The sequence below is a fragment of the Pongo abelii genome, chromosome 19 (genome assembly GCF_028885655.2).
Source record: "Pongo abelii isolate AG06213 chromosome 19, NHGRI_mPonAbe1-v2.0_pri, whole genome shotgun sequence".
Lineage (NCBI taxonomy): Eukaryota > Metazoa > Chordata > Mammalia > Primates > Hominidae > Pongo > Pongo abelii.
The window spans coordinates 89,988,130-90,012,524 of NC_072004.2; the positions used below are offsets into that span (position 1 = coordinate 89,988,130).

Genomic DNA, 24,395 nt, shown 5'->3' on the forward strand with positions numbered 1-24,395 from the left:
TGATGGCTCATGCCTGTAATCCCAGCACTTTGGGAGACCAAGGCAGGCAGATCACCTGAGGTCAGGAGTTCGAGACCAGCCTGGCCAACAGGGTGAAACCTCGTCTCTACTAAAAATACAAAAGTTAGCTGGGTGTGGTGGTGCACACCTGTAGTCCCAGCTAGTCAGAAGGCTGAGGCAGGAGAATTGCTTGAACTCAGGAGGCAGAGGATGCAGTGAGCCGAGATCGTGCCACTGCACTCCAGCCTGAGCAACAGAGCAAGACTGTCTCAAAAAAAAAAAAAAAAGAAAAAGAAAAAAAGAAAAGAGAAGAAAAAAAAAGTTAAACTATACACTAAATTCCTCCCACAGTTAGTTTGGGTTATATGCTAAAAGGTATTGCAGGGTAGGGGTGTGGTCAGGAGCAAAATGGAGTTTGTTATTCTAGACCTCCTTTCCATGGTTATGCTAGTGAATCATTAAACCTGGGAGTGGTATTGGGTACCCCCAACAAGAGATGGAAAATTTGACTGAATTTTAGTGCAATATGATAACAGAGGGGAGAGCCACCTGTTGTGATGATAGGGAAGCGGGATAAGGTACCATCAAGCTAGCTTCCAAAGAAAAAGAGTGTTTACCCGGGAGTACTAGGTCCCACAGGTATAGGAGGGAGTACAGCAAATGAGGTGAGAAATTCTACTCAAATAGTGGCCAGGCACAGTGGCTCATGCCTGTAATCATTGCACTTTGGGAGGCCAAGGCGGGCCAATCACCTGAGGTCAGGAGTTCAAGACCAGCCTTGCCAACATGATGAAAACCCATCTCTACTAAAAATACAAAGACTTAGCTGAGCGTGGTGGTGCACATCTGTAATCCCAGCCACTCGGGAGGCTGAGGCAGAAGAATCGTTTGAACCGAGGAGGCGGAGGTTGCAATGAGCTGAGATCGCGCCACTACACTCCAGCCTGGGCAACAGATTGAGACTCTGTCTCAAAAAAAAAAAAAGAAAGAAAAAGAAAAAAAGAAATTCTACTCAAATAGTGATCTTGTTGGGAAGATGACCAAGTTAATTCAGTTACAGAGGTCAACATCATATATCTTTCATTTCGTTAGACTTGTCAACATCTTTCCAAGGAAATTGCTTTTGGATTTGTCATGGATATTTGATTTTGCTTTATTTGTTTGCTATCATTTTTGTAATTAGTTTCTGCTACACTAGACCCTTCATCCATCAATACCACAGTGTTTATTCAAATATATTCCCAGTATATGTCTATGAATGTTATTGATTATTGAGTATTGACTAGAGAAAGAATCTTTTATATGGGTAGCAGGAACAGAGTAGTTAGCTTATAGAAAGAATTAAATCAGTAAATTTAGATGCAATTGTGCAAATTAGCTAGTCTGACAGGAAAGAGAAACCTTGAGATATTCGACAAAACAAGAAAGGAAAATGGCAGAATGAGAATCGATTTGCATTCTTTCAACCATAAGAATGAGGATGTTGATCTGGTTAACTGCCTCTTGCTAGTAGGTCTGGGGAGGAATTGGAAAGACAAAGATTGAGGTCGTGAAGGGCAAGAATAAGACAAGTAAAGCACAGTCACGTTGAGCTGCTGGTTTTGGTGACCTATGGTTCCCCGGCGACTATGATTGGAGTCTGAAGCTGAGAAGTCATGTGGTTAAATGTCCCGATTGTCTTGCCAAGCTGCTTAGACCTTGCCACTTAGACCTTGCTGCTCAGACCTTGTTGCTCAGACCTTGTTGCTTTGAAGGAGACACCAGAAACCAGGAACCTGAGGCTGGGATAAAGCAGATGCTTTCTCTCCTGGTGCTCTGAGAAGGGAGTTTGAAGTAATCTAGGCAGCTTGCTGCCTGTGCCTTCATCCTGGCGGGTAAAATCACCTTGAGTGGAGGTAGAACACGCGTATCTGCCAAACTGTGATTCTCTAAGGTCAAGGATTACATCTTTGTTTTTTTGTTTGTTTGTTTGTTTTTGAGACGGAGTCTCGCTCTGTCGCCCAGGCTGGAGTGCAGTGGCGCAATCTTGGCTCACTGCAAGCTCCGCCTCCCGGGTTCACGCCATTCTCCTGCCTCAGTCTCCTGAGTAGCTGGGACTACAGGCGCCCGCCACCACGTCCTGCTAATTTTTTGTATTTTTAGTAGGGACGGGGTTTAACCGTGTTAGCCAGGGTGGTCTCGATCTCCTGACCTCGTGATCCACCCGCCTCGGCCTCCCAAAGTGCTGGGATTATAGGCGTGAGCCACCGCGCCCGGCCCCCAAAAGGAAACTCTTGATTTGACCTCCTGCAAACTCCCCAGCCTGATCCTCTTCTCATCACAGTAAATTACACCCATGGTCCCCTTTTTCTCAGGCCAAACTCCAGTCACCTGGGCAACATCCTTGGCTCATCGTTTTGCTCATGCCCCAGCCATTGTGTCAACCCAGGACCCTCAGATCTGTCCACTTTTCTCCACTGCCCTCCCACCCGGCTCTTTCTCCCTGATTACCACAGGGCCTTCCCTCTTGAACAGGCACAAGAGCTCCCCAGTCTGACTCTTGTCCCTGTTCACTCTGGCTAGATTGCACTTTTAAAAACAGTTACCAGCGGTGGGGCAGGTGGATCACCTGAGGTCAGGAGTTCGAGACCAGCCTGACCAATATGTTGAAACCCCGTCTCTGCTGAAAATACAAAAATTAACTGGGCGTGGTGGCATGTGCCTGTAGTCCCAGCTACTCGGGAAGCTGAAGCAGGAGAATTGCTTGAAGCCGGGATGCGTAGGTTGCAGTGAGCCAAGATCGCGCCACTGCACTCCCACCTAGGCGACAGAACGAGGCTCCATCTCAAAAAAAAAAAAAAAAACAACAACAACAAGCAAACAAAAAAAACCAACAACAAATATCATCAATACAAAAACCACCATACTGACAATATTAGTACGGGGAAGAGGATGGTGGGAAAAGAGGAAGATACAGAAGTCCTCATCTTTTGCTGCAGAGAGTCAATAGAAAGATTCAATATGTTGTTAAAAACAAGATGCGAACGTGGGAGCTCAGAGAGTGTTATGAGTTGGTGGGGTGTCCATGCTGAGTGGGGCCTGGGAGCAGTGCTGGTCAGAGCCTGGGCAGCAGACAGGACATGGGTCAGCCCAGAGAGCAGCGGCAGAGCTCATGAAGGGTGAGGCTGGGGGTGGGGGAGTCTGGATAATAACTATGATTTCATCATTTTCTAGCTGAGTGATCCTTTATCTTTGAGCCTGTAGACTGCCTTCATGGCACTTACCCAGGTCTTTTTCTTTATTTCGGTGATACCCGTACTTGAACAGTGCCTGGTACTTAGTGGATGCTTAATAAATGTTTTTGCTTATTTTTTATTTTTATTTATGTATTTTTTGTGACAGAGTCTCCCTCAATCACCCAGGCTGGAGTGCAGTGGTGCAATCTCGACTTACTGCAACCTCCACCTCCCAGGCTCAAGAGATTCTCATGTCTCAGCCTCCCAAGTAGCTGGGATTATAGGTGTGCACCACCATACCCAGCTAAGTTTTGTACTTTTAGTAGAGATGGGGTTTCACCATGTTGGCCAGGATGGTCTCAAACTCCTGGCCTCAAGTGATCCACCCACCTCAGCCCCCCAAAGTTCTGGGATTACAGGAGTGAGCCACTGCACCCGGCCTTTTCGAATGAATGATGGTGGGGAGTGAATAAGGGTCTCACCTGGGTACAGAGATTGACCTGACAGAGGGCAGCTGGGTGATCCTGGTTCATGTTCCCAGAAGGGAATTTCTGTTATTTAGCCTCTGTCCTAACCACCAGATGGTTCCACTGGGCAGGGGGCTCAGTCATTAGAATCCAAGACTGAGCACCACCCTGGAGACCCAGGCAGGCGGTACTGAAGACCCAGCCATCCCCAGCTCACAGTTCTAGCTCTGGCATCTAGTTTATGGATTATGTCACAGTCCCCAAAATGTATGGGTGATCTCCCCATATACCCCAAATTGAGAGTAGCAGCCAACTGTAATACTCTTAAAAGAGGTAAGAAAATGTAAAAATCGACACTAATAGAAAGTGTTACGGTGACGAAAGGAGGCTGTGTTTTCCCATCATCTTCAGTCATACTCGTCTAGGAATCTCCCGACTTCCCTTCCCCGCAAGTGGCAGGAGAGCAGCTGGCACGGCAGCCTGGAAACCTCTGCTCTCTTCTGTACTCATCTTCCCTTAAGTTTGCCCATTACCAGAGTTTGGTTCCGTTTTTCTGTTTTCGTGGATTTAGGATTTTGAAACCCGTTATTGACCACAGACTTGAACTCCATGGAACACAAAGACAGGTCTGTTAACATTGCACGTGGCTCACAGACCTGAGATCACGAATGTCCACTATGGCACAGGCGCCTTGGGGGGGAAACGCATTCTTCTTCTGTTTTCTACTGCATTGGAGACCTCAGAAGGAAGAAGGGCTCTGTCAGGTCCCAGGGACTATGCAGAGAAGGGAATAGCCCCAGGTGGCACGTCTGCAGGAGATAGGGGACTGGGGGGCTGTTCCCTGAAGCTGGGGCCAGCACTGCCTCTAGAACCACAGTCAATTCCCCATAGAAATGTTGTTTCTCTGCCAGGTGTGGTGGCTCACACCTGTAATCCCATCACTTTGGGAGGCCGAAGCAGGAGGATCTCTTGAGTTCAAGAGTTCGAGACCAGCCTGGGCAACATGGCAGAAGCCCATCTCTACAAAAAAAATTAAAAATTAGCTGGGGGTGGTGGCATGTGCCTGTAGCCCCAGCTACTCTCGAGGCTGAGGCAGGAGGATCGCTTGAAACTGGGAGGGGAAAGTTGCAGTGAGCAGAGATTACACCATTGCATTCCAGCCTGGGTGACAGAGCAAGACTCTATCTCTAGAAAGAAAAAAAGAAGAGAAAAGAAAATGTTTTTTCTTCTGTGGGAGGGCCTTTCTCCCTGGACAGGACGTCAATGGGCATTGGGACTCTCATCATCGGGCTGACTCTTCTTCCTTCAAGACCTTCTTTGTGGTCTGTTCACCCAGAGGACGGTCCCCAGCATGCTCAGGAGCAGAGGCAGCTCCAGGAGGAACAGGAACAGGAAGTGGGTGCTGCTGAGCGGAGACCTGTGGGAACACGGTGACAGGAAATGAGCTGCCTCCTGGGTCAGAGGTCTCAGGTCTTCTCAGTTCTATGCCCAGATCCTGGCTTCCAATGTCTATGTGAGGGCAAGGCTGGAACCCCAGCCAGGCCAGCCCTCTTGGCGGGGCACAGTCACATTGCTCACCAGTGAGGCTCCCAGTCCTCCCTACACCTCCAGTAAACTCAGCCTGGCATTCAAGGTCCCGTATGCCAACTCCCATCCGGCCTTTTTGGCTGGTCTCCCATAACTCCTCCTCACCTATCTTGAAGGGGTTTAGCATTCCCTGTCTCTTCTTACCTTGGCTTCTGCTGCATTCTGCACCCAAAGGGCTTCTCCGCCCTCATCGCTGCCTGTGCAAATGCTACCCACCTTTCAGGTATCAGATCTGACATCATATTCTTGAAGGCCTTGGAGGCCGACCTTGCTCTGACCCTCTTCCTGTGGACCAGCACCCAGCCCTGGGGTTCCTTATGTTCCCTGTTACTTTCTATGGATGTGTAAGGCCCAGAACCTTATTGACCATCAATTCCACCCCCTCACCATCCTCCACCCACTTCCCAGGGTCTCGACCTCCCAACTTGGGCCTTCGTTGTTTCTTTCACCTCAGCGCAAATTGAGGCCACTCTCAGCTCATGGATAAATTTTAAAAATCAGGCCAGGCGTGGTGGTTCGCACCTGTAATCCCAGCACTTTGGGAGGCCAAGGCAGGCAGATTGCTTGAGCCCAAGAGTTCAAGACCAGCCTGGGCAATATAGTGAGGCCCCATCTCTAAAAAAAAGAAGAAAGAAAAGAAAAATCAAAATTATATCCAACTCCAGAATGCTGGATGAGACCTCAGATGGGACTGAGGGTATTTGGAGGAGATGGAGGAGGGGCTATACAGCAGGCCACGGGTCAAAATGCCCCCAAAGGTCCTTCCCAGCATCTTCACTCCTGGGGCTCTCCTGCTACACCTCTGGAGTCCCTTGCCCTCTGTCCACTGACAGCTAAAATCCCATCAGTTTGCACAAAAGCATGGAGGAGGAAAAAAACAAAAAAGAAACAGTCAAGGAGTCCTAAAGCCAGCTCCGCGGGTGGAGCTCTGCAGACACATTTGCAGAACTCAAGATAGAGTGAATAAAAAAAAAAAAAAAATCAGAGTTGAACTGCAGAGGGAACTGGCAGGCCTTGAGGAGTAGTTCCAGGAGGACTGAGCCAGAGACATGGGCCTCTGCGCTGGGCTCTAGCAGGAGAAGGACGGTCTGTGGTTTGGGCTCCAGCCTTGACCTGAGGGGCTTGATCACAGCAGGCCGTGATGGAACCCAATGGCTAGCTCACAGGTGCCAACCTCTGGGGACTCCTCTGGACACCTCCAAGGCTGGTGAGCATCAGACTAATCCTCCAGACACCTCTGCCAGCTTGGGAGGGTGAGAACGCCAAACTTCCAGCTTCCCCCTTTCCCCCTAGCATTTTCCATTCCCCTACTCCAGTGTCTTGGGAGAGAGAGGCTGGAACAATATTTGTTCTTGGGCAGAAACTAGGAGCAGATGAGAGAGGTGTCTCTCCTAACCCACTAGAGGCCAAACCTCGATATGCCCTCTTGACCCCAGGAGGTGGGGAGGGCACGTTCAGGCCCCTCTCCTGCCACCTTCAGTCATGTGGTGGCTCATGTCTGTGCTGCAGAGTTTGCATGTAGCCATGTAGCATGGCTTTGCATGCAGAGTTTGCATGTAGCTTCATGTAGCCATCGCTTAGATGGGAAATCTTATTTTCCTCAAAGTTAAACTGAGGTTGGGGCAGGCCACCGGAGGTTTGCAGTGACTTTACTGATACAAAGACGAAACAGCAGGGGCCTATGGGGGTCCCAGCCTGAGTACCCCCAGAAGACAGGGTTATCAGAGTTAACAAATAAAAGCATAGAATGCTCAGTTAAATTTGAAGTTCACATAAACAACATATGCTTTTTTAGTATAAGTATAGCCCATGAAATAGTTGGGCTATACTTATGCTAAAAAATGTTTTGTTGCTTGTCTGAAATTGCAGTGTAACTGGGCATGCTATTGTTGTATCTGGCAACCCCTGTTAGAGGAGAGGCCAAGGGGCCAGGCCTGTGGGAAAGTGGTGGGACCTGGCTCCACCTACCTGGTGAGGGGGCTGCTGGTCTTCTGGGTGGCTGCAGCTGTGAAAGCCAGGCTTGCTGTTGTGGTTGTCCATTCTGGGACTGCAGTTTGTGTGTCTAAACCTACAAAGCAGAACACGGTTCACCCCTTCCACGGATGGCCCAGCTCTGGCTGTGGCCCTAAGGCTTCTCCACCTAGGAATTAAGGAGCCTCTGCCTTGGGGTCCAAGACTCTCTGGTCAGCATCCAAAATATTACATGAATTATCTTCTAAGGAGAAGTTACTGAATTATTACCATGTGAGAAATTCTGAGGAGCAGACTAAGAAGGGAATTTGCAATCATCAGTTGCATGGCACAGCTTAGCACACTCGACAGCATTCCGCTCTCCTCGGGCTAGGCTAGCTCTTTTCTGAGTCTCGGCCACGGCCAAGGTGAACTCCTTACTGCCTGTTCTGGAGTGATTCGGCCACTGAGCTGGCGGCCCCCTCGCTGAGCCACTTCTGGAGAGCCCGGGATTCCTGGCTCTCTGCAGCTAGGCCCAGCGCCCTCCACCTCTGCTCTTCCCTCTCTGGCCGTTTCCTGTCTTCCAGCAGCTTCCCAATCTCACCCTCCCTACCCCCGTTGAAGTCTGGCTATGTCAGATGCATCCCAGCCTCTGCTGTGTGCCAATTCCTGCTGGACCACACCCTACTCACGCTGACGGTGTGTGTAGTGAGTTTTGATATTCAAAGTTTGCTTTAGTAGCAATCTAAAAATAAGAGATCACAGCATCATATTTGTCTTTTTATATCATTTTTCTGGGATTAAATCAAGGTATAACTGACACATAATAAACTGTAAATATTTAAAGAGAACAATATGTTAAACTCTGATGTATGTATATACCCGGTAACACCACCACCATGATCAGGACAGTCAACACATTCATAATCCCCATGCCTGCCCTTCCCCTTACTCTGTCCCCAGGTGTTAGGGACTGAACTGTGGCCCCCTAAAAATTATATGTTGATATGCTAGTCCCCAGTAACTCAAAATGTGACTGTATTTGGAGATAGGACCTTTCAAGAGGCAATTAAGTTAAAATGAGTTTGTTAGGGTAAGTCCTAATGCCATCTGACTGGTGTCGTTCTCTGAAGAGGAGATGAGGACACACAGGGAGACACCAAGGCATGCGAGCACAGAGGGGCAACCACAGGAAGGGGTAGCAAGAAGGCAGCCACCTGCAAGCCAGGGAGGGAGGCCTCAGGCTCAACTGAACCTGCCAACACCTTGATCTCAGACTTCCAGCCTCCAGAACTTTGAGAAATACGTTTCTGTTGTTTACACCACCCAGTCTGTGGTATTTTGTTGTGACAGCCTTAGCTAAGGGATGATCCATTTTCTCTTACTGTCAATGAGTTGGCGTTTTCCAGAATCTAATAAAAATGGAATCATAAAGTGTAAATCAGTTTTTGAGCTGGTTTCTTTCACTCAGCATAACTATTTTATCATTGGTATATCAGTAGAACATTCCCTTTTATTGCAAGTTGTATTCCATTGTGTGAGTATTTCACCATTTTTTTTTTTTTTTTTGAGACAGAGTCTCTCTCTGTCACTCAGGCTGCAGTGCAGTGGCATGATCTTGGCTCACTGCAACCTCTGCCTCCCGGGTTCAAGCAATTCTCTGCCTCAGCCTCCCAAGCATCTGGGACTACAGGTGAGTGCCACCACAGCCAGCTGATTTTTTTTATTTTTAGTAGAGATGGGGTTTTGTCATGTTGGCTAGGCTGGTCTCAAACTCCTGGCCTCAAGTGATCACCTGCCTCAGCCTTAACAAAGTGCTGGGATTACAGGCATGACCCACCACGCCCAGCCCATATTTCACATTTTTAAAAAAAATCCACTCACTTGAATTGTTTCCAGTTTTTTGCTATTACAAATAAAGCTGCTATGAACATTCACATACAAGTCTCTGTGTGAACATAAAACTTTCTATTATTTTGACTAAATATGGAAGTGCTGAGGGGCTGGATCATCTCTGGCAGGCATACGTTTCATGTCTGAAGAAACTGCAAACTCTTTTCCCAGGTGGTTGCATCATGTGCGTTCCCACCTGCAGGATATGATGCTCCAGGTACTCAAGAGTGTTTCCAACACTTGGTGTCAAGGTCAGTAATGTTAACTTTTGTTACAGGCTAAAAGAATGAGAGTCGTGAGCAACGTGGTGTACCACTGGAGGCTATATGAGCGAACAGAAAACTGTTCTCATGAAAGCAGGATGTTGGAAAACTGGCAACTGTGTCTGCTGCCGGAAGGGGCACTGAGGGCAGTCATGCCCCAAGCACTGTGTTCCTTGTGATTATCTATAGGAACATTTGAAGCCTGTTGTACAAAGAAAGCAATCATGTGTACCTGTGATAAATCAAGCAGCTGACCAACCATTACCTCTCCCTCCCTGCTCTTTCTACCTAATAAATACGAAGGGCTGTAGAAGCTCAGGGCCCTTGTTCACGAGAAGCAAGGAGCTCCCTGACCCCTTCTTTCAAGACAGATCTCTTTGTCTTTGTCTTCATTTCTGCATTCATCCCCCTTTGTTCAATCCCCTAGCAACCAACAGTGACAAGTGGTGGCCGGGACAGGAACGTGAGCAAAGAAGGTCTGCTGGAGCAGAGAAAGAGACACTGACAAGATGAACGAGAAACCCCGGGACAAGTCTGCCGGCAGCCGATAAAAGGTCAGTGCCCTAAACAGGTACTGGGAGCGGCAGCAGATACAAGGTCAGTGCCCTGAAGAGGTACTGGGATATCAGGTCAGTGCCCTAGAGAGGTACTGGGAATGGGAAGTTTTCTGAATAAGGGTAACATGGAGCAGAATTTGTCTATTGAGGTGCAACATTATGTGCATTTGCTTAAAGTTTTACTTAAACAAACTGGTGCTCAGGTTAGTTCTCAAACATTAACTAAGATGCTGAAGAAGGTCACTATACATAACCCGTGGTTTCCACAGACAGGCAGTCTTGATGTAGAAATTTGGGACAGAGTAGGACAAGGATTAAAACGGGCTCACCAAAAAGGTCTTAAAGTTGATCCTTTTGTTTTTTCTGCTTGGAGTTTAGTCCGTGCTGTCCTCCTGCCATTATCTCCTTATTCTGCTAGACAGCAGGAATCATATTCCAAGTCTAAAAATCTGAAAAAATATTTTGTCCCAACCACAGTACCAATTAAAAATAATAAACAGGAGAAGGAGGATGAAAACTGGCCTGTGTCACCCCCTCCAGTAGCAGAAACATCTGTACTGCCTCCTTCAGTGGCAGAAATAGAGACCCCAGTACAAAGAGTTTTACGCTTTGCTGCTATAGCTGGAGAGCCCTTAGGACCTTGCGCTTTTCCTATTTCCATAAAGCCCGATCCAAATAATCCGCAGCAGTTTATTCATGAACACACCCCACTACAGTTTACGTTGCTGAAGGAATTGAAAGCGAGTGTAGTTAATAATGGAGTACAAAGCCCATTTACTTTAGGATTGCTAGAATCTATATTTGGTGCTATGCGCCTTCCACCCTTTGATGTAAAGCATTTGGCTTGCACTTGTTTGTCTGCTAGTGCATACCTGACATGGAATTTAAATTGGCAAGAACTGTGTGCAGACCAGGCTAGACAGAATCGTGCTGCTGGACACGGAGACATTACAGAGGATATGCTGTTAGGTAATCATCCTTATTCAGACCTGGAACATCACATGGCACTCCCAGACGCTGCTTATAAGCAGTGTGCCTTGGCTGCTAAACGTGCCTGGGCCACAATTCCTGAGGAAGGGGTCCCAGTACAATCTTTTTTACATATCATATAAGGGTGGCCAATGCACATTGTCTTGCAAGATTACAAGAGGCAGTGAAGCATCAGATTCCTCATACTGCGGCTACAGAAATGCTAACCTTAACTCTAGCTTTTAAGAATGCAAATGCAGATTGTAAACGTGCACTGGCACCTGTGAGATGTACAAAAAACATGGGAAATTTTCTCAAAGCTTGTCAAGATGTGGGAACTGAGCTTCATCGCTCTACAATGTTGGCTCAAGCAGTGGCTAATTTAGTAGTGGACAAATCTAAAAAGGGCCAAGGAGCAAATCCTAAAATGGGAAAATGTTATAATTGTGGAAAAATCGGACACTTCAAAAAAGAATACCATCAGACCTCTGGGCAGAAGGGATCTTATAATGCAGCCCCCCACCCCCACCCACCCCGCCCACAGAAAAAACTCCAGGACTTTGCCCTCGTTGCAATAAAGGAAATAACTGGGCTAGTCAATGCTGCTCAAAATTTCATCAGAATGGCACCCGCCTTCCAGGAAACGAGAAGAGGGCCTGGACCCGGGCCCCACAAACAATGGGGGCATTCCCCATCCAGCCCACAGCCCTGTCTCAGGGATGGGTTCCCGGAGGCACATTGATTCCCTCTCCCCAGGAACACCCAGAAGCACAGGATTCAATCTCCCAGTCAGAGAACGGGTAACGTTAGTGGGAGGAGACAAACCCACCAAGATTCCCACTGGTATTTGGGGACCTTTGCTAACAGGATACATGGAATTAATTTTGGGTAAAAGCTGTCTTAATTTACAGGGCATTACTATAGTCCCAGGAGTTATTGATTCTGATTATGAAGGAGAAATTCCAGTAGTGGTAATGTCACAAGATCTTTGGGTTTTTTAACCGGGAGAATATATTGCTCAGCTACTGCTTATTCCCTGCCAGTTATACCCTTCTCCACGGAGGTTGGGAGTTCAAGACCAGCCTGACCAACATAGAGAAACCCTGTCTCTACTAAAAATACAAAATTAGCCGGGCATGGTGGTGCATGCCTGTAATCCCAGCTACTCGGGAGGCTAAGGCAAGAGAATCTCTGGAACACGGGAGGTGGAGGTTGTGGTGAGCTGAGATCATGCCATTGTACTCCAGCCTGGGCAACATGGGCGAAACTCCATCTCAAAAAAAAAAAAAAAAGAGAGAATTGATATTATCTGGTCCTGAACTCACCAAAGGGCCATCTGAGTCTGAAATTTTCTTTGTGAGAAGATTGCAAATGACAAATTCTATTTCATTAAAAGATATAGAGCTATTCCAGTTATCTGTTTCTTCTTGTGACTGGTAGTTTGTGCCTTTCAAGGATGTTTTTCCATTTCATTTAACTTGTTGAATATATTGGCATAAAAGTTGTTTACGACACATATTCCCTTATTATTCTTTAGTAGCTATAAAATCTGTTGTAATGTTACCTCTCTCATTTCTGATGTTAGTAATTTATATCTTCGCTCTTGTTTTTCCTTATCAGTCTAGCTAGAGGTTTAACAGTGTTTCTGATGTTCTCACAGAAAACGTATCTCATTTCATTGATTTTTCCCTATTGCTTTTGTTTTCGATTTCATTAATTTTTCACTGTGGTCTTAATATTATCTGTGTTCTGGTGTTTGCTTTGAGTTTACTTTGATCTTTTTTCCCCTAGTTTCTTGAGCTAAGGCCATTGACTTGAGGCCCTTCTCCTTTTCTGACACAGGCACTTAGTGCTATAAAGAAGTTCCAAGAAGGCACTGGCGGGGATTGGGGTCTCTGGTTACCAGGGAAGGGGGTCCCTTTGGCCCTTGGGCTGAAACTGGAACCATCACCCTGTCATCTGTGGGCAACAGACTCAGGCACTGAGCTGTGCAGAGAAAAAAACAAATGTGCCTAGAAAGACTTAATCCCATCCTAGAGGAAGCCCTGGGAGCCATGGAGTCATTGAAGAGATCCCCTCAATCCCAAACAGTCCTTCAGGGTCCTATGAGACCTGTCTTAGTCTACTTTTACTTGCTTATAACAGAATATCTGGAATTGAGTCATTTATAAGGAAAAGGAATTTGTTTCTTACAGTTATGGAGGCTAAGATGTCCGAGGTTGAGGAGCCACATCTTGTGAGGGCCTTCTTGATGGCAGGGACTCTCTGCAGAGTCCCAAGGTGGCTCCAGGCATCTCGTGGTGATGGAACTGAGTGTGCTAGGTCAGGTCTGTCTGCTTTTTCTTATAAAGCCACCAGTTCCATTCCCATGATAACCCATTCATCCTTTAATCCATGAATGGATTAATTCATTCATGGGAACTCTGCCCCCATGACCCAGTCACCTTTTAATGGCCTCGTCTCTCAATACTGCCACATTGGGGATTAAGTTTCAACACGAGTTTTGGGGGGACAAATATTCAAACCATAGCAAGACCTCAGGACTTAGCCACCCTCTGTCACAGGTCACTCTGAGTGACAGTTAATTTACTCAAGTGGGACCTCAGGGACCAGGACAGAGCAAGACCTGAGAGACACACACGTATATACACTCCCTCTTACCTGGGTTAATGGTCACTTGAACTTTGACCCCAAGATCAATTCCAGGTCTCTCAATCCCACACCAATAACTGTCAGCATCATCTCTTTTGAGATTCTCCATGGTCACGGTGAACATGTGGTTCTTCTGATTGTCCCTGATGGACACCCGATTCTTCTTTACCTCCTGCTCTGATCCATTTGTTTTAACAAGGATGTTACAGTAATTCCAATCAGCTCCTTGACACCACCACTTCAAGTAGGTCTCCCAGCCTGAGCCGTAAGCACACTGCACAGTCAACGAGCCCCGCTCCGAGCCATTCACTATTGTTGGACCAGTGATTTTAGCGGCAATGGAGTAACCTGGAAAACACAAATTCATGTGCCGTCACCTCCCACCCCAAGGGCAGGGCCACAGCCTCCTGCATTGGGAGTAGCGGCCAAATCTAACTGCCTTATAACAGTCAAGGAAGGAATACATTTTCCTCAAGACAAATCTTTGTCCTTCAAAATTCCACTGGGTCAAAGTCACCAGGAAAATCACTGAAGAGCACAACTGCAGATCCCCAAAGAAACACAAATGTTGGCATTGAGCAATAATAGCTTCCTGCAGTTCACCCCTCTCCCTCTCCCTATGGCCAACAAATCTTTATATTCCAAGGAACGCTCTTTGGCAACCGTCTTTGTGTTATACTGGTCTGATGAGGAGGAAATGGCAGAAGGCCCTTTTCCAGAAGGATGATTGCTGCCTTGACGCTTGGCTGTTCCTGGTGGTTCTAATGGTTTCTGGTGGCTCTGCTGTAGCTAATCACCCTGAATGAATCCCTTTGAAATCAACCAAATAGTGATGCCAACTGGTCTCTATCTGCTATGGGATCCACATCACACAGATCTCCATTTCGCCATACATTGTTATAAATTCCACTTCCAAAATTCCTAGGAAAAACTAACTTTTAAGATAAACACAAGTAAAGGTTAGGTATAAACAGAGCAGCACCCATTCCACACCCTCCTGCATCTTATAAGTTCTTCTCTAAACATAATGGGCATGATTCAAGTCAGTTAAAGGGTGAGGAACAGGGCATACCTAATTAGCTCCACTTTTCAAACAATTTGCTCCAGGACAAGACTAGTCTGCATGAACTCGTCAGCCGAATCTTTCACTTGAAAACAATTCAAAACAGTGGAAATACCTTAAGTGAGACCTTTGTCAGAAATTCTTTAAATTCAACTGACCTAAAGGGAGACCCATCTAAAGAAACGATTGATTTTGATAATTTATGCACTGGCAATAAACCGTAGCTGTGATTATTGCAGCGTAAAATTGAGATGGAACTAGAAACACATTGGAGCACTTGAAGAAGCCCTGGGGGCAATTCCTGTGGCAGGAGAGAGGTCGTCTCTGAAACGCCAAGAGACACCCAAGGTCATGGGTAAGAGCTCAGGCTGTGCCAGAGTGCTTGGGTTTGAATCCTGGCTGTACCACTTACAAGTTTTGTGAACCTGGGCAAATTAACCTCTCTGTGTAATATGGTTTGGCTGTGGCCTCACCCAAATCTCATCTTGAATTGTAGCTCCCATAATTCCCACGTGTTGTGGGGGCACCAGGTGGGAGATAATTGAATCATGGAGCAGTTTCCCCCACATTGTTCTTGTGGTAGTGAATAAGTCTCGCGAGATCTGATGGTTTTATAACGGGAAAACTCTTTCACTTGGCTCTCATTCTCTCTCTTGCCTGCTGCCATATAAGACGTGCCTTTCACCTTCCACCATGATTGTGAGGCCTCCCCAGTCATGTGAAACTGTGAGTCCATTAAACCTCTTTTTCTGTATAATTTACTGAGCCTCGGGTATGTCTTTATCAGCAGCATGAAAATGGACTAATACACTGTGCCTTTGTTTTCTATAACTGGGAATAATAATGGCATCTACCTCTATGTTACTATATTATGTTTGTTATTATTATTATTATTATCCCTGGATGAATGAAAACTTTAGTCTTCATTGGAATGTCTTGAAAAACCAGGGTCACCATGGTGGGAGCAGAAGACAATTTCACCACAAACAGGCAGAGCTCCACAACCCAAGGAATTCCTGGAACAGAAATTGGACTCCATGCCCAAACCTGCTTTCTATGGCATCTGAAGGGAACTAAGAAGCTACACATGATCTCCTGGGGAAAGATGTGTTTGAGGGCTTCATTTGTTGGCTCTGAAAAAAGTTCTGCATCAGAATGGAAAGACAACAATTAAGGTAAATATTTAAAGGAAAAATATATCTGGAAGTTATTTATAAGAAATAAGAGATGGGTGTGATAGCTCACACCTGTAATATCAGCACCTTGGGAGGCTGAGGCAGGAGAATCGCGTGAGCCCTGGAGCTTGAGAGCAGCCCTGGCAACATAGCGAGACTAAATAAATAAATAAATATTAGCTGGGTGTCGCGCCGCATGCCTGTAGTCCCAGCTACTCACTCAGGAGGCTGAGGTGGGAGGATGGCTTGAGCCTGGGAGGTCAAGGCTGCAGTGAACCCTGATCCCAGCACTGTACTCCAGATTGGGTGACAGAGCAAACCCTGTCTCAAAAGGAAGGAAAGGAAGGAGAATATATCTGAAAATTGTTTACAGAATATAAATTTGAAGCCAGGCATGGTGGCTCACACCTATAATCCCAGCACTTTGGGAGGCCAAAGTGGGAGGCTCACTTGAGCCCAGGAGTTTGAGACCAGCCTGGGCATTAAAGTGAGTCCTCATCTCTACAAATAATAATAATAATAATAAAAACCTATTTTAAAAGAAAATAAATTTGAGATTGGAAGGAAAAATTTTCTTACAAAGCTTAATCTGAGTATAGATAATATGAGAAGCACATAGATTTGTTACATTTTAACAGAAATGAAAACACTACATATCAAAATTTGTTGACATGACAGCCAAAGCTGTACTCAAATATAAATCCTTGGGAAAAAAGTTTGATGATTCCTCAAAAAGTTAAACATAGAATTAACGTAGGATTCAGCAATTATACCCCTAGATATATACCCAAGAGAACTGAAAACATATCTCCACACAAAACTGTGCTATGAAAGTTCATAACATTATTACTAACAATTTTTAAAAGGTGGAAACAACCCTAAGGTTCATTAACAAATGACTGGAGAAACCAAATGTGGTATATCCACTGTGAAATACTATGCAGCCATGAAAAAGAATGAAGCTTTGATTTGTGCTACGACACCAAGTAACCTTGAAACATCATGCTAAGTGAAAGAAGCACTCCAGCCTGGGCGACAGAGCAAGACTCCATCTCAAAAAAAAAAAGTTCTTCAAGAATGGACTCACTCATTAGTTCCTTCCTTCATTCATATCTGTTCATTCATCTGTTTATATGGAACAGTCAGGGTTGAGAACCACTGTTCCAACAAGAAGCTATACTTGTTTTGTCTTTGTTTCTGCAGCATCTAACACAGAACCTGTCAGATAACAAAAACTTGATTGCTATTTAATGAATACGGGCATGGATGGATGAATTGGCGCTGTCGTTTTCCCTGACGTGTCTCCTTCCTGAGAACAGAGCGTCTCTGGCTCCAGCCCAGCCTCTGTCATTCCAGCGCCTTAAAGCTCCAGCCACACTCACCTGGGAGGATGAGAAGCAGCAGAGCCAGGGACAGCCACATGGTCCTGTCTCCTCTCCTCTCCTTGGTGATCACAGGTGTCTGGTGCCCTTCAGGGACTTGAATCCAAGCTCGGAAGTCAATGCCGCAAACCTACTTGAATCTCCTTCAAGTTTCTTGCTCACTTCTTGTTATGTCTTTTACATATTGGGAGAAAAGAGGTGTCATTCTTTGAAAAGACTAAGGTACAGTGTATGTTGCAAGATGTGCCCAAACTTTTGTGCATGTGGAAAAGAAAATGGGTACAGGACTGGTCAGGTTTGCACGGGAGTGCACGTAGGAGCCAAGGAGCAGGAGGAGCCAGGAGGAACCCAGGCATTGAGGAGCTGCGGGATCTACTGCCTGGAGGAGAGGACAGACAAGGTCGGCCATGAGGAGTGCGGGGAGAGGAGCACTTTGGGAAGACCACAGTGCACAGGACTCACACCCAGCCTTGCTGGAGAAAGCCCATGCCCCAGGCTTCTTCCAGGCAGCCCCACTGTAAGACATCTCATTGCCTCTTCCTGCCCTGGGCTGTCTGACCCACTGCCCCTGCCCCCAGGAACGCTTCCTCTGGGATCATGAGTCACTCTGAAGCCACTCTGAAGTCACTCTGAAGCCAAACCCGGGCTCAGTGGGGAAGGTCAGGAATGGAGAATTTGCCTTTTCTCGTTAGCCTCCTCTTGCCCTGATTTCATCCTCCCCATCCCTGTACACTTTCCCCTGGCTGCTGTTGGAATCTACTTGTTCTGCTGACACCCAAACTGACTTTCCCAGTCTCTCCCCACTTTCTTTGGACGGTCCCTTCCCTCTTTCTCTCCCTTTCCCTCCTGAATCGATTCATTTTGTCTCTCCTGTTTTATATTTTCCATATCTGTGGGCTTTGTTCTACATTTGGGGAGCTTTCTATATTGTTTATTTCATGCTTTTACTTTCTCTTCCAATCCTTGGATCAAATATTGATTTTAGAGGCTGTATTTTTATTTCAAAAAGTTTTTTTGGTTCTTTGATTACTGATGTTTTTCAAACTCTCTTCTGTTCCTTGAACTATATCGCTCCACTCTGTGGTCGCATCTTTGTTTTGTTGTCTGGTTCTTCTATATTATGAGCCTTCCTCAAGTGTCTGCTGATTCTTGGTTATCCAATCATAGTTGAGAACAAGCTAAAGTGTAGCTAACTGAGACCTCAGCGTATGTAGGAGTAAATAGTATATAAAATAGCTCTGGTGGCTCATGCCTGTAATCCCAGCACTTTGGGAGGCCAAGCGGGCAGATCACCTGAGGTCAGGAGTTCGAAACCAGCCTGGCCAACATGGAGAAACCCCATCTCTACTAAAAATACAAAAATTAGCCAGGTGGTGGCACACACCTGTAATCCCAGCTACTCAGGAGGCTGAGGCAGGAGAATCGCTTGAACCTGGGAGGTGGAGATTGCAGTGAGCCCAGATTGCACCTCTGCTCTCTAGCCTGGGCAAAAAACTAGTTCCAAAGAAGACACTTGTACACGCATGTTTATAGCAGCACAATTTGCAATTGAAAACATAGGGAACCAGCCTAAATGCCCATCAAGCAATGAGTGGATAAAGACAATGTGGTGTACGTATACACCATGGAATACTATTCAGCCATAAAAAGGAACAAAATAATGGCATTCACAGCAACCTGGATGGAGTTGGAGATCATTATTCTAAGTGAAATAACTCAGGAATGGAAAACCAAATATTGTACATCCTCACTTATAAGTGGGAGCTGAGCTATGAGGATGCAAAGGCACAAGAATGATAAAACGGATTTTGGGGATTTAGGGGAAAGGATGCCGTGGATGAGGGATAAAAAACTATACATTGGGTACAGTGTACACTGCTCCAGTGATGGGTGCACCAAAATCTCAGAAGTCACTGCTAAAGAACTTATCCTTGTAACCAAAAGCCACCTGCTACCCAAAAACTATTGAAATAAAATAAAATATAAAAAGAAAGAGAAAGAAAAGAAAATAGTTCCAATTTATCATGCCAAATTATTTGAACCCTTGATTCTTTCTTGACTTACAAGCTACACTTTAAGGTGCGTGGGTAGAGAGGGGTCTTCTAAATTCTAGAATGAAGAGGACTGAAGTTGAGCTCCAGCATTCTCACTGCCATGGCTTCCCCAGATATTATATTAAAATAAAGAATTCCTGCTCTTTTGCCTGGGGGTCAGTGCCTGCCTCCAGGCATTTGGGGGTATATGTAAAGATGCACATGTTTGGCCGGGCACAGTGGCTCACATCTATAATCCCAGCACTTTGGGAGGCCGAGGCGCGTGGATCACCTGAGGTCAGGAGTTCAACACCAGCCTGGCCAACATAGTGAAACCCCGTCTCTACCAAAAATACAAAAATCAGCCCAGCAAGGCAGCACACGCCTGTAATCCCAGCTACTTGGGAGGCTGAGGCAGGAGAATCACCTGAACCTGGGAGGCGGATGTTGCAGTGAGCTGAGATCACACCATTGCACTTCAGCCGGGGTGAAAGAGTGAGACTCCATCTCAAAAAAGAAACAAAACAAAACAAAAACATGTTTGTGCAACTGCTCCATGAACAAAGCTCCAATTGGGTCCCCAGTCTCCATTCCCACTTCTGACCCACACTCTTCATCACACCTGCTGGCTCTGAGTTCAAAGCCTCCCCTGAGTTTTATCAGGTGGGTCAATTAGAAGTAGGAGTTGCAAAATGCAATTTATTTTATCTGCCCTTTACTCTGAGGATACACCCAATATGCCCCAGACCACCATACCCCTAATCTTTTGACATGGCAGGCCCCTAAACCAGTGTAGGGTTTATCTCCCAGTCTCTGGAGCACATCCAGTTGCTAGCCTCTTCTTGTTATCAGGTGAAATTAGCATGATGTCATAAACACAGGGGACTACCTTTATGTTCTGGGCAATGGCTGGACGATTCAGGTCTCTTAGAACAATACTATGAGAAGAAGAAAATTAACACAGTCCTGGAACAAGACTATGAAAGTATACGGTTGTCCGTGCCGAGTGAATGCGCCTGCCTCTGTTCCTCCTTCCTGGTGATGCCGGAAAGGATGCTTTTGCCAGATCAACAGTCACACACAACACACCAGGTTATGCACGTCTGTTCTAGTAAACTTGTCACTGTTGGCACAGAAGCTGGAAATTTGGCTATTCCTTTAATATGGTGGTGGGTTCGTTGTTGTTGTTGTTGTTTTGTTTTGTTTTGTTTTGGAGACAGGGTCTCACTCTGTTGCCCAAGCTGGAGTGCAGTGACACAATCATAGCTCACTGCAGACTCCAACTCCTGAGCTTCAGTGATCCTCTTGCCTCAGCCAAGTAGCTGACACTACAGTTGTGCAACATTGCACTGGCTAATTTTTTTTAAACACTTTTCGGTAAAGAAAGGATCTTGCTCTGTTGCCCAGGCTAGCCTCAATCTCCTGGGCTCAAGTGATCCTCCTGCCTCAGCCTTCCAAAGTGCTGGGATTACAGGTGTGAGCCACCATGCCCAGCCTCTTGGTTTAGTTTTCACTAGCCCATTGACCTTGGTAAATTAAAGGCAGATCTAGTGGGACCACTGCCTTGTTTTCTTTGTCTTGGAGGGTGGCACTGATCTCAGTGTTCCTGGCAGAATGTGATATTGTTTGGGATTTACTATCTTGGCCACAGCAGAGGGACAGCCTCAGCGGCTTTCCCTTGGCCTTCCCCAGTCTGACCACTTTTACCACACAGACCAGAGAGTCAGTATTCATATGCACTGGTTGCTAAGTGTATCCACTTCTATCATTTCTAAAAATTGGGGCAAGAACCACTGGGCCTCCTCTCTTGTCTCTAGAATCTTGATTTTGCCTCTGGTTCTACTCAGGACTCGCTGCCTGGTCCAAGTGCTCAGCTTGTCTCAGACCACCCAGTGACTCCACCTGCCCTCTTCCCTTCTGGAATTCTCTCAGCCCCATTGCTCCTATGGAGCTCAGTTATGTAATGGCATCTCCTCCCGTGAGCCTGGCCTACAGAGACAGCCACTGCTGAGCCTCTCCATAATGCTAATGCCCCATCACCAACATAGTTCTTATTTCCCTGGTATTGGAGTATACTCATTAAATACTAATTTAGTGAAACTAGCGTATTTTACCTGAAAACACAATCAAATAATTCCATGTGAGTCTTTTTAAAAACAACCTTGCTTTTTTATAGCAGTTTTAGGCTCACAGCAAAATTGAGCAGGAAGTACAGAGATTTCCCATGTACCTCCTACCTTCACATAGGCACAGCCTCCCCCATTATCAACATGCCCCACCAGAGTGGGACATCTGTTACAATTGGTGAATCTATATTGATACACCATGACCATTTGAAGTCCATGTTTGCATTAGGGTTCACTCTTAGTGTTGCATATTCTATGGGTTTGGACAAATGGATGATGAGAGCATCCTATAGAGTAGGTTCACTGCCCTGAAGATGCTCTGTGTTTCCTTGAGCCTTTTGATCCCTTCTTCCACATCCTTCCATGACATCTTTACATCATTGAATGTGGGGTTTTGTTGCTTCTAAGCTTCTCAGGGCCATCCCAGCAGTGCACTAGGACCAGTCTCCCACCTTTGCAAGTGGTGAGACCTCCTACATTGCATGGATGAGTACCTCTATGTTGAAAAACCCTTCCTGGCTCAGCACTATAGTCCACTGCCCCGGGATCCACTCTCACACAGACTCTTCTAACTGGTTCATGCCAGCATATATTAGTTCTCCTTTTCCCTTAGCAACCCAGCGTGTTCCTAGGTGGGCCAGGCTGACACTCAACGTCAGTTATCGGTCAGGAAGAGAAATGAGGGCAGATTCCTCAAGTAGATCCTTAGGGGGCAGCAATGTCTGGTGAGGCATCTGCTTCATTGGAGACCTCAGCATCATCTTCAACAGGGGAGCTGTTACCTTCTAACAAGTGCATCAGGCCACTCTGCAGTGGGAGGCTCAAGGGCTCAAGTGAATTGTCAAATGTCCCATCTTCAGGTTCCTACTTTTCCCTACAGGGGCCTGACTTGTTGAGGCTAAGGATTGAGTCTTCACTGAAGTTTCACTTCTCTTAAACTTAGGTCTTGGCCTGTGTATTAGTTCGTTCTTATGCTGCCAAAAGAGACATACCCAAGGCTGGGTAATTTATAAATGAAAGAGGTTTAATGGACTCACAGTTCCACATGGCTGGAGAGGCCTCACAATCATGGCAGAAGGCAAATGAGGAGCAAAGTCACGTCTTAAATGGCAGCAGGCAAGAGAGCTTGTGCAGGGGAACTCCCCTTTATAAAACCATCAGATCGCATGAGACTTATTCACTATTACAAGAACAGCATGGAAAACCCCGCGCCCATTATTCAATTACCTTCCACTGGGTCCCTCCTGGTGGGGATTATGGGAGCTACAATTCAAATGAGATTTGGGTGGGGACACAGCCAAACCATATCAGCCTGATCTACAGCACAATTTTTTCTCCAGATAAAGGGAATAGGGATCCCTTCAAAAGCTGCTAAGGAGGGTACTAGATGCCTACCAAAGGCATGATCTAAAATGTTCACAGCACACTATGCATCATGGCCCTGAACTTGAAACTAGCTGAATGGCCATAAATAATACATTTGAAAAAATCATAAAAACAACAAGAAAAGTGTTTCAAATTGTGCACTTTAAATATGTGCAGTTTATTTTATCCCAATTATACCTTAATAAAACTGGGAAAGGAAGGAAGAAAGGAAGGAACGAAGGAAGTCGGTCTATGGTCCCTGAAGTCCTGCCCCCTCCCATGAGTTCTTGGCTCTAGACAGCAGCACCAGGGCTCACCGAGACACTCCAAAATCCCAAGAGAAGGTGCAGCCTCAAACATAAACAGAAGGCCAGGATCACGCCTGTAATCCCAGCACTTTGGGAGGCCAAGGCAGGCAGATCACTTGAGTCCAGGAGTTCAAGACCAGCCTGGCCAACATGGCAAAACCCCGTCTCTACTAAACATACAAAAATTAGTCTGGTGTGGTGGCACATGCCTGTACTCGGAAGGCTGAGGCAGGAGAATTGCTTGAACCCAGGAGGCGGAGGTTACAGTAAGCCAAGATCACACCACTGCACTCCAGCCTGGGTGATAGAGCAAGACTCTGTCTCAAAAATAAATAAATAAATAAACATAAACAGAGGCTGCTCAGGGGCCTCCTCCAGCACTTCCTCCCCAAGAACTGACCCACCACGCCCTCCTCTGCTCCCACTGGCAAAGCTTTCTGCTGCTCTGCCTCTAATCCCCCACCCCTGCAAAGCCCTTTGCAGGTGAAGATATGATGGGCTTTGTCTTAGGAAGGCTAAACTGACGGGGTTAAGGGGGGAATACAGCAGGGAGTCGGGAAGCCCCAGGGCCATGGACCAGGCACAGTAACAGACCAATTTTAGAGTGAAGAGGACACAGAATTTAATTTTGAGCACATCTGAGCTGTTAACAAAGTGGGTATCTCTATGAAACAACCAATAGGCACTGGAAATGACAGCCAAGCACTGAGGCAGGAAATCAGGTGACAAACTGCTTTTGACAGTCTTGTGCATAGAGGTGACTTTAGAGTGCAGGTGAGGACACTCCCTGGAGAGAAGGGCCCCAGAGGAGAGCATCAGGACAGGCTCCTGGAGATGCAGGGTGGCAGGGGCGGGAATGAATTAGGCAGTGAGAGCAAGGAAGGGCTTCAGCAAAGAACAAAGAGGAGAGGAAGAGGGAGCAGGTGACAGAAGAGGAAGGGGACCATCTAAAGGAAGAGGGGAGAGTCTGGGAAAGTCACTTTGAGGATCAATAGAGCAAGCAGTTTCGGTGCAGTTAGATTGGCCAACAGCCAACCGCAGGGAAAATGTGCAGAGATGGGGAGGAAGCAACCAGGGCAAAGTGGGGCTAGAGAAGAAAGGCAACTTCCCCTTCCCCAACTACCTACCACGAGCCTCCAATTTGGAGTGACTCAGGACCCAGAGGAAGCTTTCCTAGAGAGGAGCACTGAGTCAGGCTCCAGAAGAGATAACAGCCCAGGGCTGGAAGGGTGGTTTGAGATGCCCTGCTGTGGGGCTGCCTGGAAAGAGCCCGGGGCACAGGCTGTTTCTCCAGCGAGGCTGGATGGGAGCATTGTGCTGTGTTCTTCCCAAAGTGCAAAGCCAGCGCTCCTCGATCAATCCCTTCCCTCCACGCTCTGAGACAAAGCCA

The 24,395-nt window shown here is 46.5% G+C and overlaps 1 protein-coding gene and 1 long non-coding RNA gene across 3 annotated transcripts; one reads left to right on the plus strand and one right to left on the minus strand.

Annotated features, from left to right (window-relative positions):
- Positions 1–4,349: 4,349 nt before the first annotated feature.
- On the minus strand, positions 4,350–17,302 carry CD300LD (CD300 molecule like family member d). Its single transcript, XM_002834101.3, has 4 exons — positions 17,174–17,302; positions 13,563–13,901; positions 7,238–7,331; positions 4,350–5,099 (listed from the first exon to the last, which is right to left on the minus strand). The coding sequence occupies exons 1-4, from the start codon at positions 17,211–17,213 to the stop codon at positions 4,988–4,990; spliced, it is 585 nt and encodes a 194-aa protein (XP_002834147.1). The 5' UTR covers positions 17,214–17,302; the 3' UTR covers positions 4,350–4,987.
- CD300LD-AS1 (CD300LD antisense RNA 1) lies at positions 9,695–19,202 on the plus strand. Of its 2 annotated transcripts, none has more exons than XR_008515742.2 (3): positions 9,695–9,929; positions 15,565–15,791; positions 16,995–19,202. It is a non-coding gene; the product is annotated as a CD300LD antisense RNA 1 (long non-coding RNA). The 2 variants fall into 2 exon arrangements; XR_008515743.2 differs by lacking the exon at positions 9,695–9,929 and adding an exon at positions 9,933–10,004.
- The last annotated feature ends 5,193 nt before the right edge of the window (positions 19,203–24,395 follow it).

Coding starts and splice junctions, on each gene's coding strand:
- CD300LD (XM_002834101.3), bottom strand. CDS start 17,213: ATGTGGCTGTCCCTGGCTCTGCTGCTTCTCATCCTCCCAG. Junction 13,902..17,173: donor GCTGCTTCTCATCCTCCCAG/GTGAGTGTGGCT, acceptor TGTGTTTTCCAG/GTTACTCCATTGCCGCTAAA. Junction 7,332..13,562: donor TCAAGTGACCATTAACCCAG/GTAAGAGGGAGT, acceptor TTGTAGGTTTAG/ACACACAAACTGCAGTCCCA.